The sequence below is a fragment of the Hyla sarda genome, chromosome 8 (assembly GCF_029499605.1).
Source record: "Hyla sarda isolate aHylSar1 chromosome 8, aHylSar1.hap1, whole genome shotgun sequence".
NCBI classification, from domain to species: domain Eukaryota; kingdom Metazoa; phylum Chordata; class Amphibia; order Anura; family Hylidae; genus Hyla; species Hyla sarda.
The window spans coordinates 229,602,039-229,615,516 of NC_079196.1; the positions used below are offsets into that span (position 1 = coordinate 229,602,039).

A 13,478-nucleotide genomic window follows, 5' to 3' on the forward strand; every position below is an offset into this window, starting at 1 on the left:
AGAGCGCCTCCAGCTGTTGCAAAACTACAACTCCTAGCATGCCTGGACAGCCTTCGGCTGTACGGGCATGCTGAGAGTTGTAGTTTTGCAACAGCTGGAGGCGCCCTGGTTGGAAAACGCTGGTAAAGACCAGTGGAGCTAAATCTTAAGTCCAATGTTTCATTCAGTTTTTCTTTTTTTCCCTTAGCTTTATTGTCCGGTATCTCAGCAGCCTCTCCCGAATGTGGGACCCCAAAAGTTTCTAACCGGATTGTTGGGGGGTTGAATGCTGTGGATGGAGAGTGGCCCTGGCAGGCGAGTCTTTGGCTTGGGGGCGTCCATATCTGTGGGGGGTCCCTGATCTCCAATCAATGGGTCCTGACTGCTGCGCACTGCTTTAGAGGGTAAGCCGAGGGGCAAAATTAAGAGGAGATCTTATTTACGTGTTTTTCTTGCAGAGGTACCACAAGCTTAGTGCTTACTGTCACTTTCAGCGGTACACAAGGTGTTATGGTGGCGGAACTCCAACTTTAACTCAGATTTAGATACCGCAGTCTCTTTTTTGGGGGATCCGAGGACAATGCAACCCACAACTAGGCCCCCAGGAAGTCAGTCTGCACCAAAGATGGCGGACAGCTTTCTCTTTATCCAGCTTTGCCACCATGAAAGATGGCAGAGGCTACCAAATATGGCAGAGACTACCAAAGATGACAGAGGCTACCAAAGACGGCAGAGGCTACCAAAGATGACAGAGGCTACCAAAGATGGCAGAGGCTACCAAATATGGCACAGGCTACCAAAGATGGCAGAGGCTATGAAAGGTGACAGACGCTACCAAATATGGCAGAGGCTATCAAAGATGATGGAGGTTACCAAAGATGGCAGAGGCTACTAAAGATGACAGAGGCTACCAAAGATGGCAGAGGCTACCAAAGATGACAGAGGCTATTAAAGATGGCAGAGGCTACCAAAGATGGCAGAGGCAACTAAAGATGACAGAGGCTACCAAAGATGGCAGAGGCTACCAAAGATGACAGAGGCTACCAAAGATGGCAGAGGCTACCAAAGATGGCAGAGGTTACCAAAGATGACAGAGGCTATCAAAGATGGCAGAGGCTACCAAAGATGGCAGAGGCAACTAAAGATGACAGAGGCTACCAAAGATGGCAGAGGCTACCAAAGATGACAGAGGCGTACAAATATGGCACAGGCTACCAAAGATGGCAGAGGCTACCAAAGATGGCACAGGCTACCAAAGATGACAGAGGCTACCAAAGATGACAGAGGCTACCAAAGATGACAGAGGCTACCAAAGATAGCAGAGGCTACCAAAGATGACAGAGGCTACCAAAGATGGCAGAGGCTACTCCTTACCACAGCCTGTCCCATCTAGTTACCAGCTTTGCCACCATGAGTGTCAAGAAGGACTTATGTCTAGATGATTCTCCATTGCACATTGTAATCTCTGTCTTCTGGGCTAAGTTACTGCTGCTCTGCTGTATGATCTCCTGACAACACTTCATGTTCTTCTCAGAGTTGTCATCAGGATTTGATAGATTTAGGGTTTAAGATACAAAAACCATTAATACAAATACAATTTACTTGTACCTTTCTTCCTTGTAGGACCATTGAGGACTACACTGTCCACCTTGGAATGTATCGGCTCCATGGGACAAATCCCCATGAGTTTCTTTCTACAGTGACACAATTTATCACCCACCCCCAATACACAGACGTGGGGAGCCGGGGGGACATCGCTCTGGTCAGACTCTCCAGTCCGGTCAATTATACTCAGTACATCCAGCCAGTGTGTCTGCCCGATGAGTCTGTCACCTTCCCTTGTGGTATGGATTGTTGGGTGACCGGCTGGGGCGACACGTCCATCGGGGGTGAGTGCTCATTTATATCTGTTTCACCTATGACTGATCTTATATAACTTGACAAGAGATTTTTGTAGAGTGAGCAGGTACCTTCTAATGGATTTCTTGCTGGCATTGAGTCACAGTCGTAGCCACTTGTAGGCGACACCAGCACAGATCCCTGCAGTGCGATATGGGGATTTTTACCCATGCAACCCACATTGCATACAAAATTGTCATGTACAGTTGTTAAAGTAGTGATAACCGGTCCACATCCAATATCAAGCCTTAGCCCAGTGGAGCTTCCTATACCTTACACCTATAACAGATGCTACATAGGGTCCTATGTTAAAAAACATATATTATGTGATCTACCTTTTTTTAAATGGATTCAGCTCAATGGAGTAAGATAGAAGTCTGGGATATACTCAGAAGAAATGCACACGTACAACAAGTTACTGCTCCAATTCCATATACTTTACATATCCGTTTGTCTCTTACAAAACTTCAAATAACGGAGGCAGTAAGAAACAGAGCATATTCATCTAAGTGCTCGTCGCTGTTCAAGGATCTTATTGCAAGTCTTTTGCTCCAGCCAGAGCTTTCATGTTGTGCCGATCATCCAGCTTTCCTTCCGGACTAGCAGCAAACACACTCACAAGCCTGAGAAAGGGAGAGATCCTGAAACATCGTCAGTACCACCCAAATCCTGAAGCGTCACCAGCTTTCTTCTGGACTAGCAGCAAACACACTCACAAGCCTGAGAAAGGGAGAGATCCTTAAATGTCGCCAGTACCGCCCAGATCCTGAAGCGTCACCAGCTTTCTTCTGGACTAGCAGCAAACACACTCACAAGCCTGAGAAAGGTAGAGATCCTGAAACGTCACCAGTACCGCCCAGATCCTGAAGCGTCACCAGCTTTCTTCTGGACTAGCAGCAAACACACTCACAAGCCTGAGAAAGGGAGAGATCCTGAAACGTCGCCAGTAATGCCCAGATCCTGAAGCGTCACCAGCTTTCCTTCCGGACTAGCAGCAAACACACTCACAAGCCTGAGAAAGGGAGGGATCCTGAAACGTCGCCAGTAACGCCCAGATCCTGAAACGTTGCCAGCTTTCCTTCCAGACTAGCAGCAAACACACTCACAAGCATGAGAAAGGGAGAGATCCTGAAACATCCCCTGTACCGCCCAGATCCTGAAGCGTCGCCAGCTTTCCTTCTGGACTAGCAGCAAACACACTCACAAGCATGAGAAAGGGAGAAATCCTGAAACATCGCCAGTACTGCCCAGATCCTGAAGCGTTGCCAGCTTTCCTTCTGGACTAGCAGCAAACACACTCACAAGCCTGAGAAAGGGAGAGATCCTGAAACGTCGCCAGTGCCGCCCAGATCCTGAAGCGTCACCAGCTTTCTTCTGGACTAGCAGCAAACACACTCACAAGCCTGAGAAAGGGAGAGATCCTGAAACGTCGCCAGTAATGCCCAGATCCTGAAGCGTCACCAGCTTTCCTTCCGGACTAGCAGCAAACACACTCACAAGCATGAGAAAGGGAGAGATCCTGAAACATCGCCAGTACCGCCCAGATCCTGAAGTGTCGCCAGCTTTCCTTCTGGACTAGCAGCAAATACACTCACAAGCCTGAGAAAGGGAGAGATCCTGAAACATCGCCAGTACCGCCCAGATCCTGAAGTGTCGCCAGCTTTCCTTCTGGACTAGCAGCAAACACACTCACAAGCCTGAGAAAGGTAGAGATCCTGAAACGTCGCCAGTACCGCCCAGTGGGCGGTACTGGCGAAGTTTCAGGATCTCTCCCTTTCTCAGGCTTGTGAGTGTGTTTGCTGAAAGTCCAGAAGGAAAGCTGGATGATCGGCACAACATGAAAGCTTTGGCTGGAGCAAGAGACTTGCAGTAAGATGCCGCATCCTTGAACAGCGATGAACACTTGGGTGAATATGTTCTGTGTATTACTGCCTCCGTTATTTGAAGTTTTGTAAGAAACAAATGGATAAGTAAAGTATATGGAATTGGAGAATTAACTTGTTGTACGTGTGCATTTCTTCTGAGTATATGAACATTTCACTGGGAGTGAGTGGAGTATCAGCTGCAAAATGTTACACCCAAGGTGCATTTATCCCGATAACATTTGTTAAATAGAAGTCTTGGATATTACATGCAGCAAACCCTGAAAGATATTATCTGAACGGAGTCCAAAAAGACTGTCCTTAAAGGGGTACTCCAGTGGAAAAAATGTTTTTCAAATAAGCTGGTGCCAGAAAGTTAAACAGATTTGTGCATTTCTTCTATATAAAAATCTTAATCCTTCCAGCACTTATCAGCTACTGTATGTCCTGAAGAGTCATGCAGTCTTTTCAGTAGTTATCAGCTGCTGTATGTTCCACAGCAAGTTGTGTCGTTCTTTCCAGTCTGACCACAGTGCTCTCTGCTGCCACTGCTGTCTGTGTTATGAACTGTCCAGAGCAGGATAGGTTTTCTATGAGATTTACTTCTACTCTTGACAGTTCCTGACATGGACAGAGGTGTCAGCAGAGAGTATTGTGGTCAGACTGGAAAGAACTACACAACTTCCTCTCTGATAAGTACTGGAAGGCTAAATATTTTTAAATAGAAATAATTTACAAATATGTAAAACTTTCTGGCACCAGTTGATTTAAAACCTTTTGTTTTCCACTTTAGTTCCTCTTTAAGCCTGTCAGGTAATGGGTTCTCATGATACATCCAGTGTATACCGGGAGACTTTTCCCATGTGTTAAATGTAAAATTCACCCTAGTAGTATATGCTGCTATTCCAAAATGCAAAGGTGCAAAAAATTTCTAAAATTCCAGCTCCCAAAAATCGATAAAATCCAAAGTTTATTAAATCATATTAAAATGAAACGCAAAAAATGGTGAAGTGTAAAAGCAAGCATAAACGCCGACGCGTTTTGAACCATATGCTTCTTTGTCTTGCCATGACTAAGAACCATATGGTTTGAAATGCGTCGGCTTTTCTGCTTGCTTTTACATTTCTCAATTTTTTGGGTATCATTTTAATATTATTTAATAAACTTTTTGGGAGATGGAATTTTTGCAATTTTTTGCACCTTTGCGTTTTTGGATACTGTTCATACCAAGATTTGCGGCTTGGATTTGTATTTCGTGTTTCTTACATCATCTGAGGTCTCTTCTCATCAAGAAATATTCACAGGCAGTGAGCTGATTCATTTTTCTATATTGATTAGCTGCTATTCTTCCTCAGGTACTCCAGAGTATCCTGAGACCCTGCAGAAGGTGATGACCCCCCTGATTGACTATGTCACATGTGACCAGATGTACCACACGTGGTCCCCAGAAGATGCCAACACTGTAATAATTCACAGTTATGAGATATGTTCTGGATATGCCGGGGGTCAGAAGGACTCGTGTCAGGTCAGTGATTCAGGATCGATACCAAGAACGTCCAAGTCTGATCCTCCAGAGAAGAAACTAACAAAGCAAAACTTCTGTGCTGCCCCCTCTGCTATTTGTGGGGTGCGAACTGTTGTTTTCTAATGTTAGTCATCTATTGTCCTGAGCTCTTCTTCCTCCTAGGTTTACGTAATAGCTCACGTATAGTAAGATGCTTGGTAGATTTTCATTCCCTTTTTGTTTGCTCAGAAGGAAAAGCTGCAGGAGACAGAGCTGAACCTCTGGTGTAGTCCAAACCACCCTGGTGTAGTCTGAACGGTCCTGGTGTAGTCTGAACCGCCAGGTGTAGTCTGGACCTCCCCGGTGTAGTGTGAACCAACCTGGTGTAGTCTGGAACACCCCAGTGTAGTGTGAACTGGCCTGGTGTAGTCAGGACCTCCCCTGTGTCGTCTGAACCACCCCAGTGCAGTCTGAACCGCTCCGGTGTAGTCTGGACGCTCCGATGTAGTGTGAACCGGCCTGGTGTAGTCTGAACCTCCCCGGTGTAGTCTGAACCTCCCCGGTGTAGTCTGAACCGCTCCGGTGTGGTCTGGACGTTCCGATGTAGTGTGAACCAGCCTGGTGTAGTCTGAACCTCCCCGGTGTAGTCTGAACCGCTCCGGTGTAGTCTGGACGCTCCAATGTAGTGTGAACCGGCCTGGTGTAGTCTGAACCTCCCCGGTGTAGTCTGAACCGCCCTGGTGTAGTCTGGTCGCCTGGTATAGTCTGAACCTCCCCGGTGTAGTCTGAACCGCCCTGGTGTAGTCTGGTCCCCTGGTGTAGTCTGAACCATCCTGGTGTAGTCTGGACTGCCCCGGTGTAGTCTGAACCGCTCCGGTGTAGTCTGGACGCTCCAATGTAGTGTGAACCGGCCTGGTGTAGTCTGAACCTCCCCGGTGTAGTCTGAACCGCCCTGGTGTAGTCTGGTCGCCTGGTATAGTCTGAACCTCCCCGGTGTAGTCTGAACCGCCCTGGTGTAGTCTGGTCCCCTGGTGTAGTCTGAACCATCCTGGTGTAGTCTGGACTGCCCCGGTGTAGTCTGGACCGCCCTGGTGTAGTGAGAACTGGCCTGGTGTAGTCTGGACCACCCCGGTATAGTATGAAGCACCCCAGTGGAGTCCGAACCGCCCCAGTGTAGTATGAACCGCGCCAGTGTAGTATGAACCGCCCCAGTGTAGTCTGAAATGCCCCTTCACTTCTGTTCAAGGGCAATTAGTGAGCGGTTTACACTACACGACCAGACTGTGGTCCACAAGCTGAAGAATCGATCACTTGTCTCCTACAGATTCTTCTTCTTGTCAAACAAATCTTAAAATAGTATAAAATATATCTGAGAAAAATATTTATTGTCAGATTTAGCAATTTAGAACATTGTAGACCTTCAGCAAGTGCAGATTAACCATCTAAAAAAGGAAGTCACCATTGATGATCTATGCTTGAGATACATGGCGTGTGTATGTCAAACCCCAGGACCCCCACCAATCTTCAGAACAAAGAATGGTCCTTTCGATGTTCTTTTAACCACTTTATTCTGCTGGTTTGTGGGTTATTTCCACCATTTTACAAAATATGGTTCTCCTCATATAAATATATACCACATAATTGTAACCTTTATTTAAATATACCGTACCTGTGTCATATTAAGGATGCCCAGTATCTTCTCTTTATTTTAGGGAGACTCTGGGGGACCTCTGGTCTGTAATGTGCAGGGTGTCTGGTACCAGGCTGGAATAGTAAGTTGGGGTGAAGGTTGTGCCCTGCCATACCGTCCTGGGGTGTACTCTCTGGTGACAGCCTACCAGTCCTGGATCCAGGAATATGCACCTGATCTGATGTTCGTAATTGTGACAAATATTCCTCAGCCGGGCAGAGAATGTGGAGGAGATGTTCTCTCTACAACTGGGACACCGGGTGAGTTATAGACTCCATTAATTCATATCTCAATCTGTAGGCACATATATGTCCTTCCTGTCACATGTCCTAGAGATGACACCATTGGTACCTGACACTTATTGAGTTACTGGGCAGCAGATGGAGTAGTCAATATAACATGACACCGGTGGATATGGTGACACCTGCATCACCTGCTTCACTGTTGTGTCCCTGTGGTGAGGACTCTTCCATTCATTATACTGAGACCTTAAAGGGGTACTCTGCCCCTAGACATTTTATCCCCTTTCCAAACGATAGGGGATAAGATGTCTGATCGTGGGGGATCCCCGCAATCTCGGCTGCGGCACCCCAGACATCCGGTGCACGGAGCAAACTTCACTCCGTGCCGGATAACTGGTGATGCAGGATGGAGGCTCGTGACATCACAGCCATGCCCCTCAATGCATGTCTATGGGGGGGGGCGTGAAGGTCGTCATGCCCCCTCCTATAGACTTGCAGTGAGGGGGCGCGGCTGTCATGCCACAAGCCTCTGGTGCTGAACCCGTCGCTGCCGGGTGCAGCAGGGAGATCGCAGGGGTCCCCAGCGGCGGGACCCCAGGGGATAAGATGTCTAGGGGCAGAGTACCCCTTTAAAGAACCAAGAGAGTAAAAGACCTACGGTAGGAAAAAGTCAAGTTCACCAGGTTCTGCTGACTTCAATATGGAAAAGACAGAGACAAAAAGGAAATTCAAGAGTCCACAATTTATGAGATGTCCTCAGTTCCTTGGGTTACATTGTCTTGGGGGCATTAAGACACCGGTGTTCAGTCAGTGTCTCTTTTGCTGTCGGGGAACTACAGATGCCCCAATTCACTGAAGACCTCAAATCCGACTGGGAGGTGTAGACCCCTGTAAGCTGAAGAGACCATTGACCTAGAGAGGAGACTTCCTTCCTAAAGCACATGATTTTGTAGGTCAAACACCAAATGCCTTTGATCTATTTTTATAAATTCCTGGAGGAAAGGTGCGTCCACCGCTGACTGTTACAAGAGTAACATTGTATTCACACCTGGGAACAGATCAATTGTGAGAGGAGAGAGGGGAGATCAGAAGAGGAGAGAAGATAGAGGAGAAGAGGAGAGAGGATAGAGGAGAGAGGAGAAGAGAGAATAGAGGGGAGAGGAAAAGAGGAGAGAAGATAGAGGAGAAAGGAGAAGAGAGGAGAAGAGGAGGGAGGACAGAGGAGAGAGGATAGAGGAGAAAGGAGAAGAGAGGAGAGAGGAAAAGAGGAGAGAGGATAGAGGAGAGAGGATAGAGGAGAAAGGAGATGAGAGGATAGAGGGGAGAGGAGAAGAGGAGAGAGGAGAGAGGAGAAGAGAGGATAGAGGGGAGAGGAAAAGAGGAGAGAGGATAGAGGAGAAAGGAGACGAGAGGATAGAGGGGAGAGGAAAAGAGGAGAGAGGATAGAGGAGAAAGGAGAAGAGAGGAGAAGAGGAGGGAGGACAGAGGAGAGAGGATAGAGGAGAAAGGAGAAGAGAGGAGAGAGGAAAAGAGGAGAGAGGAGAGAGGAGAGAGGATAGAGGAGAAAGGAGATGAGAGGATAGAGGAGAGAGGAAAAGAGGAGAGAGGATAGAGGAGAGAGGATAGAGGAGAAAGGAGATGAGAGGATAGAGGGGAGAGGAGAAGAGGAGAGAGGATAGAGGAGAGAGGAGAAGAGAGGATAGAGGGGAGAGGAAAAGAGGAGAGAGGATAGAGGAGAAAGGAGACGAGAGGATAGAGGGGAGAGGAAAAGAGGAGAGAGGATAGAGGAGAAAGGAGAAGAGAGGATAGAGGGGAGAGGAAAAGAGGAGAGAGGAGAAGAGAGGAGAGAGGAAAAGAGGAGAGAGGAGAGGAGAGAAGAGAGGATAGAGAGGAGAGGAGAAGAGGAGAGAGGAGAGAGTATAGAGGGGAGAGGAGAAGAGAAGATAGAGGGGAGAGGAGAAGAGGATGGAGGAGAGAGGATAGAGGGGAGGGGAGAAGAGAGGATAGAGGGGAGAGGAGAAGAGGATGGAGGAGAGAGGATAGAGGGGAGAGGAGAAGAGAGGATAGAGGGGAGAGGAGAAGAGGATGGAGGAGAGAGGATAGAGGGGAGAGGAGAAGAGAGGATAGAGGGGAGAGGAGAAGAGGAGAGAGGATAGAGGGGAGAGGAGAAGAGGAGAGAGGATAGAGTATAGAGGGGAGAGGAGAAGAGAGGATAGAGGGGAGAGGACAGAGGGGAGAGGAGAAGAGAGGATAAAGAAGAGAGGAGAAGAGGAGAGAAAATAGAGGAGAGAAGATAGAGGAGAAGAGGAGAGAGGATAAATGAGAAGAGAGGATAGAGGGGGAGGAGAAGAGAGGATAGAGAAGAGAGGGGAAGAGGAGAGAGGATAGAGGATTGAGGAGAAGAGGAGAGAGGAGAGAGAGGAAAAGAGAGGATGGAGGGGAGACGAGAAGAGGAGAGAGGATAGAGAAGAGAGGAGAAGAGGAGATAGGAGAGAGGAGAAGAGAGGATAGAGAAGAGAGGAGAAGAAAGGATAAAGGGGAGTGGAGAAGAGGAGAGAGGATAGAGGACTGAGGAGAAGATGATATAGGAGAAGAGAGAGGAGAGAGGAGAAGAGGAGAGAGGAGAAGAGGAGAGAGGATAGAGGTGAGAGGATAAGTGGAGAGAGGAGAGTCGTGAGAGGAGGAGAGGATAGAGGAGAGACAAGAGAAGAATATAAAGGTGAAGAGGAGAGATGAGAATAGGAGAGAGGAGAGAAGATAGAGGAGAAGAGGAGATAGAAAAAAAAGAAAGGATAGAGGAGAAGAAGAGAGGATAGAGAAGAGAGGAGAAGAAAGGATAAAGGGGAGAGGAGAAGAGGAGAGAGGATAGAGGATTGAGGAGAAGAGGATATAGGAGAAGAGGAGAGAGGAGAAGAGGAGAAGAGGGAAGAAGAGAAAAGGAGATAGGATAGAGGAGAGAGGAAAAGAGGAGAGAGGTGAGAGGAGGAGAGGAGAGAGGAGAGAGGAGAGACTAGAGAAGAAGATAAAGGTGAAGAGGAGAGAGAAGAGAAGAGAGGATAGAGGAGTAGAGGAGATATTAAAAAAAGAAAGGATAGAGGAGAGACCAGCGGGGAGAGAAGAGGAGAGAGGAGAAGAGGGGAGTGTATAGAGGAGAAGAGGAGAAGAGTAGAGTGGATAGAGGAGAAGAGAAGAGAGGAGAAGAGGAGAGAGGAGAAAGGAGAAGAGGAGAGTGGATAGAGGAGAAGAAGAGAGAGGATAGAGGAGAGAGGAGAAGAGTAAAGAGGATAGAGGAGAAGAGGAGAGAGGAGAAGAGGAGAGAGGATAGAGGAGAGAGGAGAAGAGGAGAGAGGTGAGAGGAGGAGAGGATAGAGGGGATAGGAGAAGAGGAGAGGATAGAGGATAAAGGGGAAGAGTAGAGAGGATAGAGGAGAGAACAGAGAGGAGAAAAGAGGAGAGAGAGAGAGGATAGAGGGGAGAGAGGAGAAGAGTAGTGTTGAGCGGCATAGGCCATATTCGAATTCGCGAATATTCGCGAATATATGGACGAATATTCGTCATATATTCGCGAATATTCGCATATTCGTTACATTATCGTTTTATTTTCGCGTATGCGAACATTAGCATATGTGGAAATTCGCATATGCGAAAATTAGCATATGCGAATTTTCGCATATGCGAATTTGCGCACGCCAGTCTCACACAGTAGTATTACAGCCTTCTTTACACCACACAAGCTGGAAGCAGAGAGGGATGATCACTGTGATGTGTACTGTGAAGAAAAAAAAAAAAAAAAAAAAAAAGAATATTCGTAATTACGAATATATAGCGCTATATTCGCGAAATTCGCGAATTCGCGAATATGCGATATTCGCGAATAATATTCGAATTGCGAATATTCGCGAGCAACACTAGAGAAGAGGAGAGAGACACTCCACCACACTCCACCAGCACTCATTCACACATAATGACAGCAGTTCACCACACACCGCCTGCACTCCACCACTCACCGCCTGAACTCCACCACACACTGCCAGCACTCCACCACTCACCACCTGAACGCCACCACACACTACCTGCACTCCACCACTCACCACCTGAACGCCACCACACACTGCCTGCACTCCACCACTCACCACCTGAACGCCACCACACACTGCCAGCACTCCACCACTCACCACCTGAACGCCACCACACACTACCTGCACTCCACCACTCACCACCTGAACGCCACCACACACTGCCTGCACTCCACCACTCACCACCTGAACGCCACCACACACTGCCTGCACTCCACCACTCACCACCTGAACGCCACCACACACTACCTGCACTCCACCACTCACCACCTGAACGCCACCACACACTGCCTGCACTCCACCACTCACCACCTGAACGCCACCACACACTGCCAGCACTCCACCACTCACCACCTGAACGCCACCACACACTACCTGCACTCCACCACTCACCACCTGAACGCCACCACACACTGCCTGCACTCCACCACTCACCACCTGAACGCCACCACACACTGCCAGCACTCCACCACTCACCACCTGAACGCCACCACACACTACCTGCACTCCACCACTCACCACCTGAACGCCACCACACACTGCCTGCACTCCACCACTCACCACCTGAACGCCACCACACACTGCCTGCACTCCACCACTCACCACCTGAACGCCACCACACACTGCCTGCACTCCACCACTCACCACCTGAACGCCACCACACACTGCCTGCACTCCACCACTCACCACCTGAACGCCACCACACACTGCCTGCACTCCACCACTCACCACCTGAACGCCACCACACACTGCCTGCACTCCACCACTCACCACCTGAACGCCACCACACACTGCCTGCACTCCACCACTCACCACCTGAACGCCACCACACACTGCCTGCACTCCACCACTCACCACCTGAACGCCACCACACACTGCCTGCACTCCACCACTCACCACCTGAACGCCACCACACACTGCCTGCACTCCACCACTCACCACCTGAACGCCACCACACACTGCCTGCACTCCACCACTCACCACCTGAACGCCACCACACACTGCCTGCACTCCACCACTCACCACCTGAACGCCACCACACACTGCCAGCACTCCACCACTCACCACCTGAACGCCACCACACACTGCCTGCACTCCACCACTCACCACCTGAACGCCACCACACACTGCCTGCACTCCACCACTCACCACCTGAACGCCACCACACACTGCCTGCACTCCACCACTCACCACCTGAACGCCACCACACACTGCCAGCACTGCACCACACACCACTTGCACTCCACCACTCACCGCCTGAACTCCACCACACACTGCCAGCACTGCACACCACACCGCTTGCACTCCACCACTCACCACCTGAACGCCACCACACACTGCCAGCACTGCACCACACACCACCTGCACTCCACCACTCACCGCCTGAACGCCACCACACACTGCCAGCACTGCACCACACACCGCCTGCACTCCACCACTCACCGCCTGAACGCCACCACACACTGCCAGCACTGCACCACACATATCCAGCATGGCACCACACACCACCAGCATTCCACCACACACTGCCAGCATTCCACAACATACCGTCAGCATTCCACCACACACTGCCAACACTGCACCAAACCAGCTAGCACTCAACCACACACCACCAGCACTCCATCGAACACCACCAACACCCCAACACACACCGAGGCACCCGATGTAATATTTCTATACAACACAATGTAATATTTCTATACGTGACTCGATGTAATATTTCTATACGACACCCAATATAATATTTTTATACGTCACCTGATGTAATATTTCTATACGTCACCTAATGTAATATTTCTATACGTCACCTGATGTAATATTTCTATAGGTCACCTGATGTAATATTTCTATACGTCACCTGATGTAATATTTCTATAATGTATCTGATGTAATATTTCTATATGACACCCAATGTAATATTTCTATACGTCACCTGATGTAATATTTCTATATGTCACCCAATGTAATATTTCTATATGTCACCCAATGTAATATTTCTATAATGCATTTGATGTAATATTTCTTTACGTCACCTGATTTAATATTTATATACGTCAACCGATGTAACATTTCTATACAACACAATGTAATATTTTCATACGACAATTGATGTAATGTTTCTGTACTGTCCCCGATGTATTATTTTTATACGACACCCGATGTAATATTTCTATACGTCACCCGATGTATTATTTCTATATGTCACCGATGTAATATTTCTATACG

At 48.3% G+C, this 13,478-nt stretch overlaps 1 protein-coding gene and 1 pseudogene across 1 annotated transcript; both read left to right on the plus strand.

Annotated features, from left to right (window-relative positions):
* Window positions 1-1,332: 1,332 nt before the first annotated feature.
* LOC130285367 (prostasin-like) lies at window positions 1,333-7,205 on the plus strand. The gene is made up of 5 exons (XM_056536726.1): window positions 1,333-1,460; window positions 1,603-1,872; window positions 2,407-2,419; window positions 5,107-5,265; window positions 6,957-7,205. The coding sequence occupies exons 1-5, from the start codon at window positions 1,333-1,335 to the stop codon at window positions 7,203-7,205; spliced, it is 819 nt and encodes a 272-aa protein (XP_056392701.1).
* A 1,126-nt stretch (window positions 7,206-8,331) lies between these two features.
* LOC130285368 (uncharacterized) lies at window positions 8,332-9,324 on the plus strand (annotated as a pseudogene).
* Window positions 9,325-13,478: the final 4,154 nt, after the last annotated feature.